We start from the raw sequence: 14,543 nt of genomic DNA, 5'->3' as shown, positions 1-14,543 counted from the left end.
TTAACAGAAGTCAGACATAAAAGACTGCATTCCATATGATTCCCTCCATAGAAAATTCTAGAAAAGGCAAAAGTGTAATGACAGAAAGAAGATCAGTGGCTGCCTATGTCCAGGAGTTGGAGAGGGATGGCACTAGAAAACATTGTGCAATGACGGAAATGTTCTGTGTCATGACTGTTATGGTGCTTACATCACTATATAGAATTACCAAAACTCATCAAATTATATAAAGTTGGTGAATTTCGATAAGGCTGATTTGAAAAGTACATATAAACTCCTCAATCCATCCCCAGGAATATTCAATCAGAATCTGAAGGAGGTGGAGCCCAGGACGCTGAAGGGTTTAGAAGCCTCCCTCGGTTTATGATATAGCCAGACAAACAGCTATGGGGCAACTCAGTCATCAGATTCCAGTCCTGGCCATTAGCAAGAAATCGTAGTTCACTGCTCAGCCCTGGGCAACCTTAGACTCAGAGACAGCTGAGACTGAAACTGCCACATGTTTACATGTTTACTACTCTGTATCTTGATCAGTCTGAAAACTGGGACGTCACTATGTTCTCAGGGGGTGGGTCAATAGGCCAGTATGGGCATCAGGAGAAGACAGAAACACAAGAAATAAGCAGAGCTGCAAACAGTGTTTATTATTATTACTACTACTGTTAGTACTATTATTATTTACTACTCTCAGATGTATCTTTGCTTTTAAAAGAAAATCTTGAAGGTAAAAATATTTCAAGAGATAAAAAAAAAGATCTAAAATGCTGAAATGGGGGCCAGCCCGGTGGTGTAGTCGTTAAGTTCGCACTCTCCGCTTTGGTGGCCCGGGGTTCGCAGGTTCGGATCCTGGGCGCGCACCGGCACACCGCTTGTCAAGCCATGCTGTGGCAGGCATCCCATAATAAGTAGAGGAAGATGGGCACAGGTGTTAGCCCAGGGCCAGTCTTCCTCAGCAAAAAGAGGAGGATTGGCAACAGATGTTAGCTCAGGGCTAATCTTCCTCACCAATAAAATAAAATAAAATGGTGGAATGACAGACAGTGGAGTTAAACTTTCCATTTCATCTTCCCTTTCAAATACAACCTGCAGGGAACTCATTCATAGTGAGCGCCACCTGAGCGCAGAGCCCTGCTATAGGCATCACACACAGTAGTGGTTCTGAAACTTAACTCATCCTCAATCCTTTAAAAAAAGAAGACCCAAAGTCCCTCACCAAGAAATTCTATTGATGGCCAAGTGCCCCTACTGCTTCAGATGTGCAGCCAGGTTGGGAACACACGGTCATATGAACTATGAAAATGTATTAAGATAAATTTCCTGTTGTCTCCGATCAGCCTCAAACACAAACTGAGCTAAATCATAATGACCTCCTTTCTCATCCAAACTGAACCAATGCCTTATAGTCACAGAGGGCACCTGACATCCTTTCCTTCTGCTGTCTCCATGACAGCAGAGACTTTCAGTTTTCCGATGTCCGTTATCTGAAACGTGGAGATAGTTGTTGGTATGAAGGAAGGACTAATCATTACTAACTTTAATGCATATCAGCCACCTTAATTATTATGGAAATCCTGAGTATTTCTGTGGCTGAGATCTATGCTCAACATACCTGTCGATATCCTACAAATAATGTCCATTCTCCAGATTACTCTAAACTAAATCCCATCTCCTTCCCTAGCACACATTTCTCATAGTCCTTTTCTAACAGCGTAATCATCCACAAAGTTCTCATTAATCTCCCTTTGGAGCAGGAGTGTTTTAAAGAAAGGAGAGCCTGTCAGCAGGTTAATAATCATTTGCCGCCCTTGGGAGCCTGGAGAAGGCCAGCTGATGCATCCGCACGTCATGACCATCACACATCAGAAAACGTTCTTCCGCTTTGCCAACCTCGTGATTACAATCCATTTGGGGGGATGTCACACTTCACTGAAGGTCCACATTTACTTTATAACATGTAACCTTTGCAATTGTGCCTGAAGGCTGCAAACTTGAGATCTTTTTCCCCATAATGGAAAGATGAGATCTAAAATCGCTCATTTTTCATTAAAAAAAAATATGTGTGTGAAACATAACACCATGGTATATCATCTTTTATCAAAGGTATAGAGGTCACTTTCTCAAATAGGTGTTTAGGTTCTGGAAGAAAAAGACAAAAAACATTACATTGTGAAAACCAGGTATTTCCTTTTTAAAAAATGAAACTGGAGACTTCTTTCCAGATAAGGCAATTGCTCCATTCCAACTATTTTTTTGAATATGTGCTTAATGTTGTTTGTTGTGCTTTCAACTCAAAAATCATGGTGTTAGTGTTTTCATGGATCAAGTTTCAGATGAGGGGCATTTCTCTGCAGTGACAGATAATGGAAAGTGGGTTTAGCGGGCGAGAAGACAGAGTTGAGAGAGATGATACATAAAACAGCACACACCAATAAGAGATATGCACTTGAAATGTAAGGACCATATACTTATAATTTAGAGAGGAGACGAAATGGAAGGTTATTGACCTCATTATCTTTATTGGATGTTTATTTTGTACAGTGGAGAAATTAGAAGATGTCACAATCCAATAAAAGTGGCTAGGAAATACACAATTCAGTATGGTATTTTTAATCAGAATATACCATTAAAATATGGTATATCTAATCAGAGACTCCTAACAAGGTAGAATGTAAACCTACTATAATGGCTTCCCAAGATGAAGAAACCAGAGAGGAAGCCCAGGATAATGCCAACACTAGGCATAGAACTAAAACCAGAAAGCTCTCACTCACTCTCAGAAAAAAGTGTGTCTTTAGGGGAACAGAGGTCCCCACAAGGGACCTGCCACTGACACTCAGCTATGGTTTAACAGGCAAGTAGGCCTTTTGTCATTAGACAAATACAACAACCTGAGAGCTAGGCAAATATCAGTTCTAATTTTACAGATGAATTCTAGAAGTAGAGTCTGATTGAAGAACATCAACCCTTACCACACCAGGTAAAAGCTACTGTTCCTAGAATACGAAAGGGAAATCAAGGCCACACAATGAAGCTACCCGCTCTCTCAATGATTCTCCAAGTTTCTGACACAGTTATTGAATATTTATCACATCAAAACACTGTGCTAGGCATGATGGGAAAATAAACAAATATATAAAACCTGGTTCCTATTGTTGAGAAGGTTACAATTCGATATTTACATATCTATATGATGTTACAGTATAGTAGTAAATTTGAATCTTGTCTCCACCACTTATTAAAATTTAGGAATCTGGGGTAATTGTTTAACTTGTCTACCTTTCAAATCAACCTTCCAGGGCTGTTGTTAGGACTGGAGATATCATATATTAATAGCCTATTACGTACCAAAACCTCAATAAATGGTAGCTTTTATTATGTGTTCGTATACATAAACTATGCTCACTTTCACTTTCTTCCAATAAAAGAATATAGGAATTAGAAGAAATCCACCAGTCTACTCTTAGAATTTTAATAATTATAAGTTAGAGTTTCAGAGCTATATCACCCACTTATTCCAAATTGGCTTCTACATAAGCAGAGTTCCATAGACATAGACTGGTGTGCAAATAGATAATGACATTGTGGAGTCTCATGTTAAGATAAAAAATAATGAGCTTGAGAAGAATGGCCCATTTATTGAATTATCATATAAAACATTTAATACTCAGAGAGAAATAAAAAGGATTCAAGGAAATAGAGAATAATTAGAAATGTAAAATAATTTTCTCACAGAGACACTTCAGTTGATTTTCCCAATGAAAGTGAATCTAAACAATGAAATAAATCTCTAGAAGAGAGAGCAAACTGAAAGGAAACTGAGAGTAATGCTGATATCTCTTAAACAAACAATCATTAGTTGATACACAGTATAGCTTAGTGATTAAGAGCATGGATTCTAAGTCAAATTGCTTGGGTTCAAATCCCAGCTCTGGCATTCCAGCACTTTTTGACAAGTTCTTTACTTCTCCATACATCAAAATGGGAATAATATTAGTACCTACCTCATCATATTGTTAGGATAATTAAATGAGTTAATGTATACAAAGTGCTTAGAACAGTGCCTGGCATACATATATTAAGTCCTAAACAAATGTTATCATCATCATCATCACCATCAACATTCAAATTATAATACAGATATAGTGAGCACAATGCCGAGAAGCATCTCATAAGAGGCAATTTCACAGAGCCAAGAAGGAATGATTCATTTGCATGATAATTACCTGCACTGTGATTAGTTAACTTACTTGGTGAGAATACTATGCCAATTTGTCCAAAGTCAAAAGTTTGATTTTCCTGTGGGTCTGTTGGCTACATTCTATGACCACAGATTAAGACACTAATATTGACCAGCTGTATTCAATGAATTCTCCTGGTTTTAATAAGGTGACTGGTGAAAAAATGTAAATTGAGTAATCCAAATTCATGAATAACTTCAGAAAAAAATGAATCTATAAATACATTCCTATTGATCATAGCTCAGTCATACGGTCTTAATGTATCATAAATTCTAGGACTGGAAAAATATTTAAAGATGATCTGGAGCCAAGTCATTAATTTTTTCAGGAAAAAAATAGACTCAGAGACCAAAAAGTGATTTAAACAAGACCACATGATTACTTCAAGGCAAAGTTAGAACTCTTAGCCTATGTTTTGTTTTGTCTTGTTTTTCCATTACCCTCATTCATTAAATATAGAATGTTTTTATTATCTCTGAGAACTTCCTATTTAAAAATTCTATTTCTGTCATTATAGTTTATTATTCCATTATAAAGAACTCAGTCCCTGTAATAGAATGTGAGACTTTGAAGGCCACTGTAAGGACTTTGTTAGAAAAATGTGAAGCCATTTTAAGGTATTGAGTGTGTCAGGAGTGACATTACCCGACAAATTTTTAAAAGATCACTTTGCCTTAAGAATAGATGGTGGGGAGGCGCAAGCCTCAATTAGGAGACTATTGCAATAACCCAAGTAAGAGATGATGGCGGCTTGGGCCAGGATAATAGCAATGAGAATGCCAATAAATTCTCAAGTCTGGATATGTTTCAATGGCAGCACCAATAACATTTCCTTCTACGTTGAATGTGAATTGTGAGAAAAAAGAGAAGTCATGGAGACAAGGTAATATAAATCTTCATTCAGGAAGTTCTAATGTTTTGAACTAAATGTCTCATGCTGCAATGGACAGCATGATTTATCTTCACCTCTATGAAAAGAGGTCCATCTACAATGCCCTCTTGTGAATCTGGCAGCAGCTAGAATCATACCATGTACTGTGAAACTAAACAATGGCTCCTGACCTCAACGGAGTTTATCATTAGGTAAATGAAACCCCCTTTAAATAGGGGAAAGAAATATTTGACAGCATTACAAATATAAAATATATGAATATAAAAATCTTGATGTTAAATTGGACATGTCTGATGAAATGAGGGAACTAAGCCCACCAAATATCCATTTGGATGAGGCACAGAGGAGCATTTGGGATAGAATTCATCCCTCAGGAAGTGGGAGAATCAAGCATCTGAAAGGAAGGCTAATTCTAGGCATGGCGTAGTGTTACCACTTGGCTTTGTCCCCTGTTCAGCTCCCTATGGGCTCATCTCTCTCCCAGGGAAGGGAGAGAGCTGTGAACAAAGAATCCCCAAAAATCCACTAAGATATGAGAGTAAAAGCCTATACCACTCTGATAGAAACTCATAGAATGTAGCCCTGAAAAGCAGAGAAGCACCAAGTGTGGCATAGCTTTGGCATCTCATGGGCTCCATGCATCACTGGCAGTAACCACTGGTACGGGAAGCAGCGTCCTCAGAAGCTCAGGTGTTCATTGTGATGATAGTTCCCAGGATGTGTCAGCAGAACCCAGCAGAGGTGTGGCAGAGAAAGAGAGGACTAGAAGAGGTAGAAACCACATGTAACCAACCTCTTCACGAGCAAGCACGTGTGAGGCTCCCAGAGATACTTCTTTGAGCTCAGCTGCATTATTAGTAGGTAAGCAAGAGCCAAAAAGGCAAGTTTACATTACCATCCTTGTCCAGCTTTCAAATAATGAGGATGAAATGAGTTCTTTACACTCCAATTACTCACTGCAGCATTTTGTATAATTATAATTCATAATTAGACAGTCTGTATACCCCTAAAGCTCACATATTTGCCACCTTTGCTCAAGATCTCCAGAATCCAGGTAGAGAGCCTCTTCAGGGATATTAAAGAGAATGAATTCTTCAAAGAAGACTATTATTCTTTTGAAAATGGTAAACATGAGAATTCTTTTAGGCAGCGCCCTTCATAAAAGCAGTCATTTTACAAAATCAATTAAAAGGACCGAATATCTGTAGGCCATCTGTCCTGGTGCATATATTAAGGACCTTAATCCATGTAACACTTCAACAATTCTGCTTACATCCTTTTCACTCATGAAGGAAATAATATTCCTCTTTAAATACTCCTTAAAAGACTTGCTTTCTTAAGTGGCTTCACACAACTGCATCATATTGAAGAAGCCAAGATGTGGCAGTGTGCCAATTTTACCCAAATTCTATAATTTTCTTAATCTTGAATTATATTTTGACCTTCGCTCCATACTTCCTCATGCCTAGAGAGAATTTCTTTTTTCCTTTATTCATTTAGTTATATTTCTATCCTACTTTCTTCTCAAAGTCTTTGAAGTGTCTTGTGCTTTTAGTTCCAGATGGTTAGATTTGTCTTACCACTATGTAGTCATTCCCACAAGTGCAAGGACAGAAGGGAAAGGTGCAGTGAGGATGTCCACAGCACTACTACCCAGTTTCCTAGAGAAGAGAGTCAGTGGTTGAGGTATGTCAGCGGGTGAGCTATGACTGTACGCTAGCCAATAGAGCAGACGGGAGGAGAAAAAGGTATCTGGAAGATGAGTATGACAGAGTTGGAGATCAGTGGAGCCTTCCATTCAAGTAAACTCAGTAAGTTCCTTGGAAAAATTTAGCAGTTCCTTTATGCAATATTAGAAGATGGCAAATTAAACAAGATACTTGTTAGGTCAAAAACCCTCTGAAAAATACAGCGATACTGAAAATCTACTCCCACACAAGTACATATGCTCTAGAAAGAAGACCAGAGATTTTGGAACGCACCACCTGCAATTCCAGAAATCACATACAGAAAGCATCACTATTAGCCATCCTATAAGTGTAAGAGAACATCAAGTTCCAAAGTTCAGTTGCATATCTTCACCCATTTTTAGCCAGCCCTTTAAATTTCAAATATTAATATATACTTCCATCTTCTCTACTGCCCTCTATCCTCTAATATCCCATTAAGATTTCTATGCTTAAGAAGTATGAGGACATAAGCATTTGTGTGGTTGGGGAGTGGGGGTTGGAAGGGATGGGAAGCAAATGAAAAGCATAATTCTCCAGGACAAAGCATTTGGCAACAACTTCCCACCTTTTTCTGAAATAGTCTCATCGTCTTGTCATCGACTGCTCTGCTCTTCTCTATCAGAAAAATGACAATGGCCCCACCCTCAATGAGATCCAGAACTAACACTCAGCCCAGCAGAGCACATCTCACCCCCTTTGGAGTCAGGAAGTCCAATTTGGCAAGAGCAAGCATATGTGTGCCAAAATATGTGTGCATGTGTTTGTGTGATGGAGAGAGAGAGAGAGAAATTTACCTTCCAATGATTGAGAACTCGCCCACCACGCCAAGGCGCCGCATGGCGCTCAGGAGGCCTCGGACGGTCATGCCTTCGCAGAAGCAGACCACCACTCTGGCTTTGGGAAGCCGCTCTCGGAGCTTGCGCAGGAGTCGGTCAAAGCTCTTTTCCCCGGCGTTGCTGTAGATTTTGTCTGAATGGGCGATGCAGAGGCCTTCCTGGGCAGCCAGCTCTTTGAAAGCGTCCATTCCGCTCTCCCCATAATTCCCTGTCCAGAAACAATCAGCAGATGTTCAAGACAATCTGGCAGCAGCAGCACTTAACAAGCCGGAATAAGGACTCATTAGTCACGGGGAACGGAAAGGACAGACTTGCCAAATAATTTGTAAATATAACTGGGACTGAAGGAAATTCTGGATGGATTAAAGAGAGTAATCAAATGTAATCAAATGATCAACTCTGTGAAAATAATGAGAAACTAACTAGGGTGCCCACAGTGAAACAAGTTTTGAGAAATGAAGGACTGCTGCCCTATTTACAACCATGATTAATAGTGGTTGTCCCAGATTGTAGCCACGTGGGAGAGACCAGCACATTGGGATAGGAGGTCAACCACCACAATGAGAAGGCCTGTTCATTTGAGGGCTTGCCTCTGCTGGCTGCTGGGTTAAGAGGCAGACGCTCATGGTGACGGCAAGCCCTGCAACACTTCAATGAACAGTGAGTAGGCAAAGCAAATGGACACTTGGCCAGGCCAGAATAAGCAAACAAGGAACTGCTACAGGGCTTAGTCAAATCCGCTATTCTCTGATGAACTGATGGGGTTATGGGAGATTTGGTCTTATGTTTTGATTCTTATTATATTATCATTCTTATAATAAAATATACTTAAGAAATCTAAGAACTCATACTAATCAATGAAATAAAACATATATCCCGTTGTACCAGTTCCCTATCTCTCTGCTTCACTGATGACTTTAGCCCCCACTTTAGGGTCATCTATACCTCTACTCCTTTCCCCAAGTTTGAGGATTTTGATACCCGTGTAGATGATCCAATACCATGTCCTCACAGTTTCTCAACCCCCCCATCCAATGATATTCCTGTACCCCACCTACGTCCATGGTCACATTTTTGACCTTGTTATCACAAAAGTTTCTAGTATCTCTGAGTGTGGATGTCAAATGTCTCAGTCTCTGTTTATCCCCTCTTATCTTTCAAGCTCGTAGATGCTATTACCCCTACTCCAGCATTTCTTCAATAAAAAATTCATAAAACTAATTTCTTCATCAAAAACTCAAATCCATTCACCTCCCTATTTTTCTTTCCATCTTCCCTCTCATTTGCCTCTTAGCCCAGCTTAGCTCTCACAGCCTATCCTCATAATCACTGCCTTGCAAATTCTTTAACTCCCTTGTGTTTTCCTGACAAAACGCTAATGCTAGTTGAATCCAACTATTCACCTATTTCATGTCTACACCTGAGCACCTAAACATGGCTGAAAAAAACTTACTACCGTGATGACTGGTTTTATTTAAAGTTCATGAGCATACATACCAAAAGGGGCACTCACTATTGCAAGGAAATTATACTACATCTCACATGTAAATGAATTTTCCTAGCTCTGACATGATTATTTCATCCTTACTCTTCTCTCCTCAAATCTCCAAACTACTGACCCCACCTCTGACCACTGTCTCAGCTGGGATCTTCATTTCATATTTCAGTAAGAACACAGAAAACAACCAGACAAAAACCAATTCAGCCACACACCACAACGCCTATGAAGTTTTCTTCATTGACACTCATATTCTCTGTCATCCCTCTTGTTGCAAATTTGAATTGTTTCTGCTTCAGGATAGAGCCAATTCTTGCTCATGAACACTAGGTTCCATCACTTTTTTCTATTCAAGGACTTTCTCCTGCAATTGTCCCTTCTCTTTTGTAAAATCAATTTCTCCCTTCTAATGGTGTCAACCAAAATAAAAAAATCCTTGGACTCTTTGTCCCACTTGAGTTCCTACCTCGTTCACTCCTCACTCCTGTTCACAGCAATAATAATTGCCTAGGTCAATGTATTTGCTTCACCATCTCCCATTCTCTCCTTTATCACTCATTTTCATAACCTTAAAATTCTCTCTTGTCAAACTCTTCTCTTGACAAGGTCACCAATAATTTCCCTGTTGCCATATTTCATGATCTCTTATCTGTGTTCATCTTCATCAACTACTCAGCTGCATTCAACAGTGGGCCACACCCTCCTTGAAACACTTTATCCTCTCGGTTTCCGTGACACTACCCTCTCATGGTTTCCTCATGACTCACTGACTACTCCTCAATGTATTTGCTAGATTTTCCTTCTCTGCTTAACCTCTAAATATTGTCATGCAAGGACCCAGTCCTGGGAAACTTTCTTTTCTTCATCTATAATCTCCTCTAAGTACCTTCATTCAGTCACAATCCTTCAAACACCATTTGAATACCATGGTTGAATCCCAAATATAGAGCTTCAGACTGGACTGCCCTTTGGAGCCAAAAATTAGTATATTCAATTGCTTACCTGACATATCCACTTATAGACATCTCAAGCTTAATATATCTGAAATAGAATTTTTCCCTCTCTACCTTGCAAATAGGCTCCTTCCAGATATCTCCTATCAGTAAATGGTACTATTATCTACCAGGTTGCTCAATGACAAAATCTAGGAACTGTTTTGATTTCTGTCTTTCTCTCATATTCCAGATCCATTCCAGTAGATTCTATCTCTAAAATGTTCTAATCCAATCTCTTTCCTCTGTTTCAATCTCTGCCACCCTAAGCCAAGTGTCTTAGGTCAAGTTCCCCAAAAACAGCTGAGATAAAGATTCTTGTTCAAGTCATTTATTGAGGAGAGGAGCAAGAGAATCAGGGAAGGACAGGAGGGGAATGCTAAGCAGGAATGTCATCTCAGCTAGAGATTAGCTTCAGTCTGATTCCACAAAGAAGTTCTAGAGCACAAATTGTACCACAGAGTTAGCCCCACCTTTAGGCAAAGGGACCTGCTTGTCAATCAGTTATTGGCTAAGGTCCATGAGAGGAGAGAGGACATGTAGCCCCCCAGGAAGGGGTCAGCTGGAATTTATAAAGGCCTACTCTCACAGTAGCTGGGAGATTTGTACATTAGACAGATAGAGGGAATCTGGGCAGACCACCGACAGCATCTTCTACACCAAGTAACTATCAGCTCTTGTCTAGACAACTGCCCTAGCCCCTTGATTGGTTCCTTGCCTCCAGTCTTGTTCCCAGTGATTCATTCCACACCTCGCAAGCAGAGTGATCCATTAAGGTATAAATCAGATTATCACTCCTTTGCAGAAAGCTCCAATCATTTCCCAACATACTTAGAATGATACCAAGACTCCTTCTCTTGAACTACCAGGCTGTACATGGGCTGAGCCTTCCAATTTCTCCAACTCCATCTCTGCGTACTTCTCCTCCCTCACCTTCTCCAGCCCCATGTCTTCTGTCTCTTCCTGGAATACCCTGAACTCACTCATGCCTCTACATTAGCTGTTTCCATCACCTGAAAAGATGCTCTTCTACAGATGTCCTCGTCAATCTTGTCTTAATGTAAACATCAGCTCCTCTGAAAAGCCTTTCATGATCAGTTAGCTTAAAGGACCCTCCCAGTAAATCCTGATCATGCCCTTTGATTTTATCTTCACACATATACTTGATATTCTTTCTTGTTTATTTTTCTCTTTCTTCTAGAATATGAGCTCCATGAGAACATCTTTTTATGACTTGTTCAATAATGTATCCTTAGTACTTATAATAGTGCTAGACACTAAATGTACAGTAAAAGTGCGTGTGTTGTAACAGCCCAACTGACAAAGGGGCAAAGGTTATAAATAAGCAATTTAAACAAAATACTTAAAAGTGGGTAACAAGCATATGAAAAAAACCACTGAATCTCATTGATTATCAAGAGAGTGCAATTAAAATAAGATACTGCTTTTGGCATATCAGATTGCCAGAATTTCCAAGATTAATAATATTCAGTGTTGGCAAGATACAAATATATTCACATTTGGTGAAAACAGTTCAAACTTTTGGTGGACAACTTGGCAGCAGTTTTTAAAATTTTTCAAGGTAAATATCACATAAATATAGCAATAGTTAAGTCAGAATAATTTTAAAAGAATGATATTATTCAAAAAAGGACTTAGGACTTAAATCTCAGCATCTATAAAAAGTTCCATGGGCGTTGTAATTAAACTTAATACAATTTTCCTATATTTTTGAAAAGACAGCTTTCTTTTTTCTTTTTTCATAAGATTAAATTACCGATTAATTTATTTGCCTTTTAATTTAACCACCTTTAGTGGCCTAATCCTGTCCAGTTAAGCCCAAATGGAAGAATTAACATGTCACAAAATTCTCAGCTTCATGGACTGTGGAAAGACATCATAGCTCAGACAAGAGGCATTGACTGATTATAAGGGAGAAAACTGCAGCTGGCAAGTGAATGCCTCCTCTGTCTTCAGAAGAGGGTATGAGGAAGGAAGTCAGATGCCACTTTCTCACAGTAAATGAAGGGTCATGAATCTGCAAGATACGTAGACATCACCAGCCAACTCTCTCCGCCAAAGTCACTGTCAGTCTGACAAAAGATGGTGTTACAAACAGAGTAACTTTACTGCTAAGGTGCCCACTCTTGGACTTCAATCACAGAAAACTTTTATTCCTCTATCAAAATACATGCAGACTAGATGAGCAAGAATGTTCCACTCATTCAAATAAGAAAATCCTTGGTTTTTAAATCTAGTAAAGGCCTTAGACATATTCTGTCTAAACTCTTCAGGTTATAGACAAGGAAATTGAGCCACAGAGGGGAGAAATAGCTCACCAATGGGCATGAAGCTTGTTTGTATTAAAACTGGAGCAGCTTTATATGACTTGACTCCTAAGTTACTGCTCATTTCTCTCTCTCTCTTTTTTTTTTTTTTTGATGAGGAAGATTTGCCCCAAGCTAACATCTGTGGCCAATCTTCCTCTTTTTGTGGAGGAAGATTGGCCCTGGGCTAACATCTGTGCCCATCTTCCTCTACTTTTTTTTTTTTTTATAGGCGGGATGCCTGCCACAGCATGGCTTGATAAGCGGTGTGTAGGTCTGCACCAGGATCTGAACCTGCGAACCCCGGGGCGCCAAAGTGGAGTGCACAAACTTAATCACTATGCCACAGGACCAGCCCCCTACTGCTCATTTCTCTTAATAGCAAAAAGCAATTAAACATGTATGTTTTCCTGATCCAAATGAATGTCTGCACAGATCAATTGGTTTCATCAAATATTTATCTCAATTTCTTCATTCATATTTTCTTGTTTGTATAGAAATTCTTCTTTACACAAATTAATAGAGAGTTGAGTATCATGCACTGGACCACGTTTAAACTTCTCGTTTCTCATAACGCCTAAAAGACTCCAAATTGACATATAAATATCCATGAGGGTAGCTCTAATATAGGAATAACAACAATAATAACCTGTACTTTTATAAATCTTTCTACTTTCAAAATTGCATTCATAAGCATTATCTTATTTGACTCTTACAACAATCCTATTGTACTGATTATATTGATAATAGTACTAGATACAAAGAACACACAAAATGGGGAGAAAACTGCCTCCAGGAAGCTTAAAATCATGTTACTTTCATTTAGTAGCAACAGAACAAATGACACAACAAGGATGAGTATAAGTATCTAATAGAGATGCTATGGGATAGGAATCAGGAAAAGCTCCATTTAAAAAGTGCCACTTGTTGGCAAGGATGTGTAGAAAAAGGAACCCTTGTACATTGTTGGTGGGAATGCAAATTGGTGCAGCACTGTGGAAAACAGTATGCAGTTCTTCAAAAATTTAACACTAGAACTACCACATGATCTAGCAATCCCACTACTAGGTAAATATTCAAAGGAAATAAAATCAGTATCTCAAAAGATATCTGCACTCCCATGTTTATTGCAGCATTATTCAAATAGCCAAGATATGAAAACAACCTAAGTGTCCATCGATGGATGAATGGATAAATAAAATATGGTATATATACACATATATGTGTATATATATATACACACACACACACACACACAATGGAATATTAGCCATAAATAAAGGAAATCCCATAATTTGAAACAACATGGATGAACCTGGAGAACATTATACTAAGTGAAATAAGTCAGACATAGAAAGACAAACACTATATGATCTTATTTATACGTGGAATCTAAAAAAGTCAAACTCACAGAGCCAGGAAGTAGAATGGTGGCTACCAGGGGTTGAGGAGTGAGAAAAATGGGGAGATTTTGGTCAAAGGATACAAACTTTCATTTATAAGATGAGTAAGCTCTGAGGATATATTGTACAGCACAGTGACTATACAGTTAATGATATATATTATTATATTTAATAATATATAGTTAAAAACACATATTATATACTTGAAATTTGCTAAGAATAGATCTTAAATGTTCTCACCACAAAAAAAAGGTAACTATGTGAGCTAATGTATGTAAATTAACTTGATTCTGATAATCACTTCACAGTGTATATATATATCAAACCATCACGTTGTACACCTTACATATATACAATTTTATTTGTCAATTATACTTCAATAAAGCTAGCTGGAAAAAAGAAAGTGCCTTTATTCTGGGTCCTAAAATATAAACATATTTTTCACAGATAGAAAGAAAACTAGGGGACATGTACAATTTTCCTATCCACCAGGTCATGAGCAAAGGATGCCCGACTGAAAATAAAACACTCAGCACAGATCCCACCCTCTGCCTCCCCTCTTCTTTCCATCCTGCCGCTCAGCCCTTCTCTTGTCTTTCCTGATATTGAAGAATTTATTTCGATACT

At 38.7% G+C, this 14,543-nt stretch overlaps 1 protein-coding gene across 1 annotated transcript in view; it reads right to left on the bottom strand.

Moving 5' to 3' along the window:
• The window catches only part of GRM1 (glutamate metabotropic receptor 1), a 304,296-nt gene that overhangs the window by 269,582 nt on the left and 20,171 nt on the right, over positions 1-14,543 (bottom strand). Inside the window, exon 2 of the mRNA XM_087425199.1 lies at positions 7,655-7,904. Coding sequence (XP_087281325.1) covers positions 7,655-7,904 — 250 coding nt within the window. The remainder of the gene's footprint in view (positions 1-7,654; positions 7,905-14,543) is intronic.

The sequence above is a fragment of the Ceratotherium simum genome, chromosome 38 (genome assembly GCF_057802395.1).
Source record: "Ceratotherium simum simum isolate JZ-2026a chromosome 38, ASM5780239v1, whole genome shotgun sequence".
In the NCBI taxonomy this organism is placed as follows: Eukaryota; Metazoa; Chordata; class Mammalia; order Perissodactyla; family Rhinocerotidae; genus Ceratotherium; species Ceratotherium simum.
Note: the sequence above shows the minus strand (reverse complement) of the source record. Positions and strands in the feature narration are given on the sequence as shown.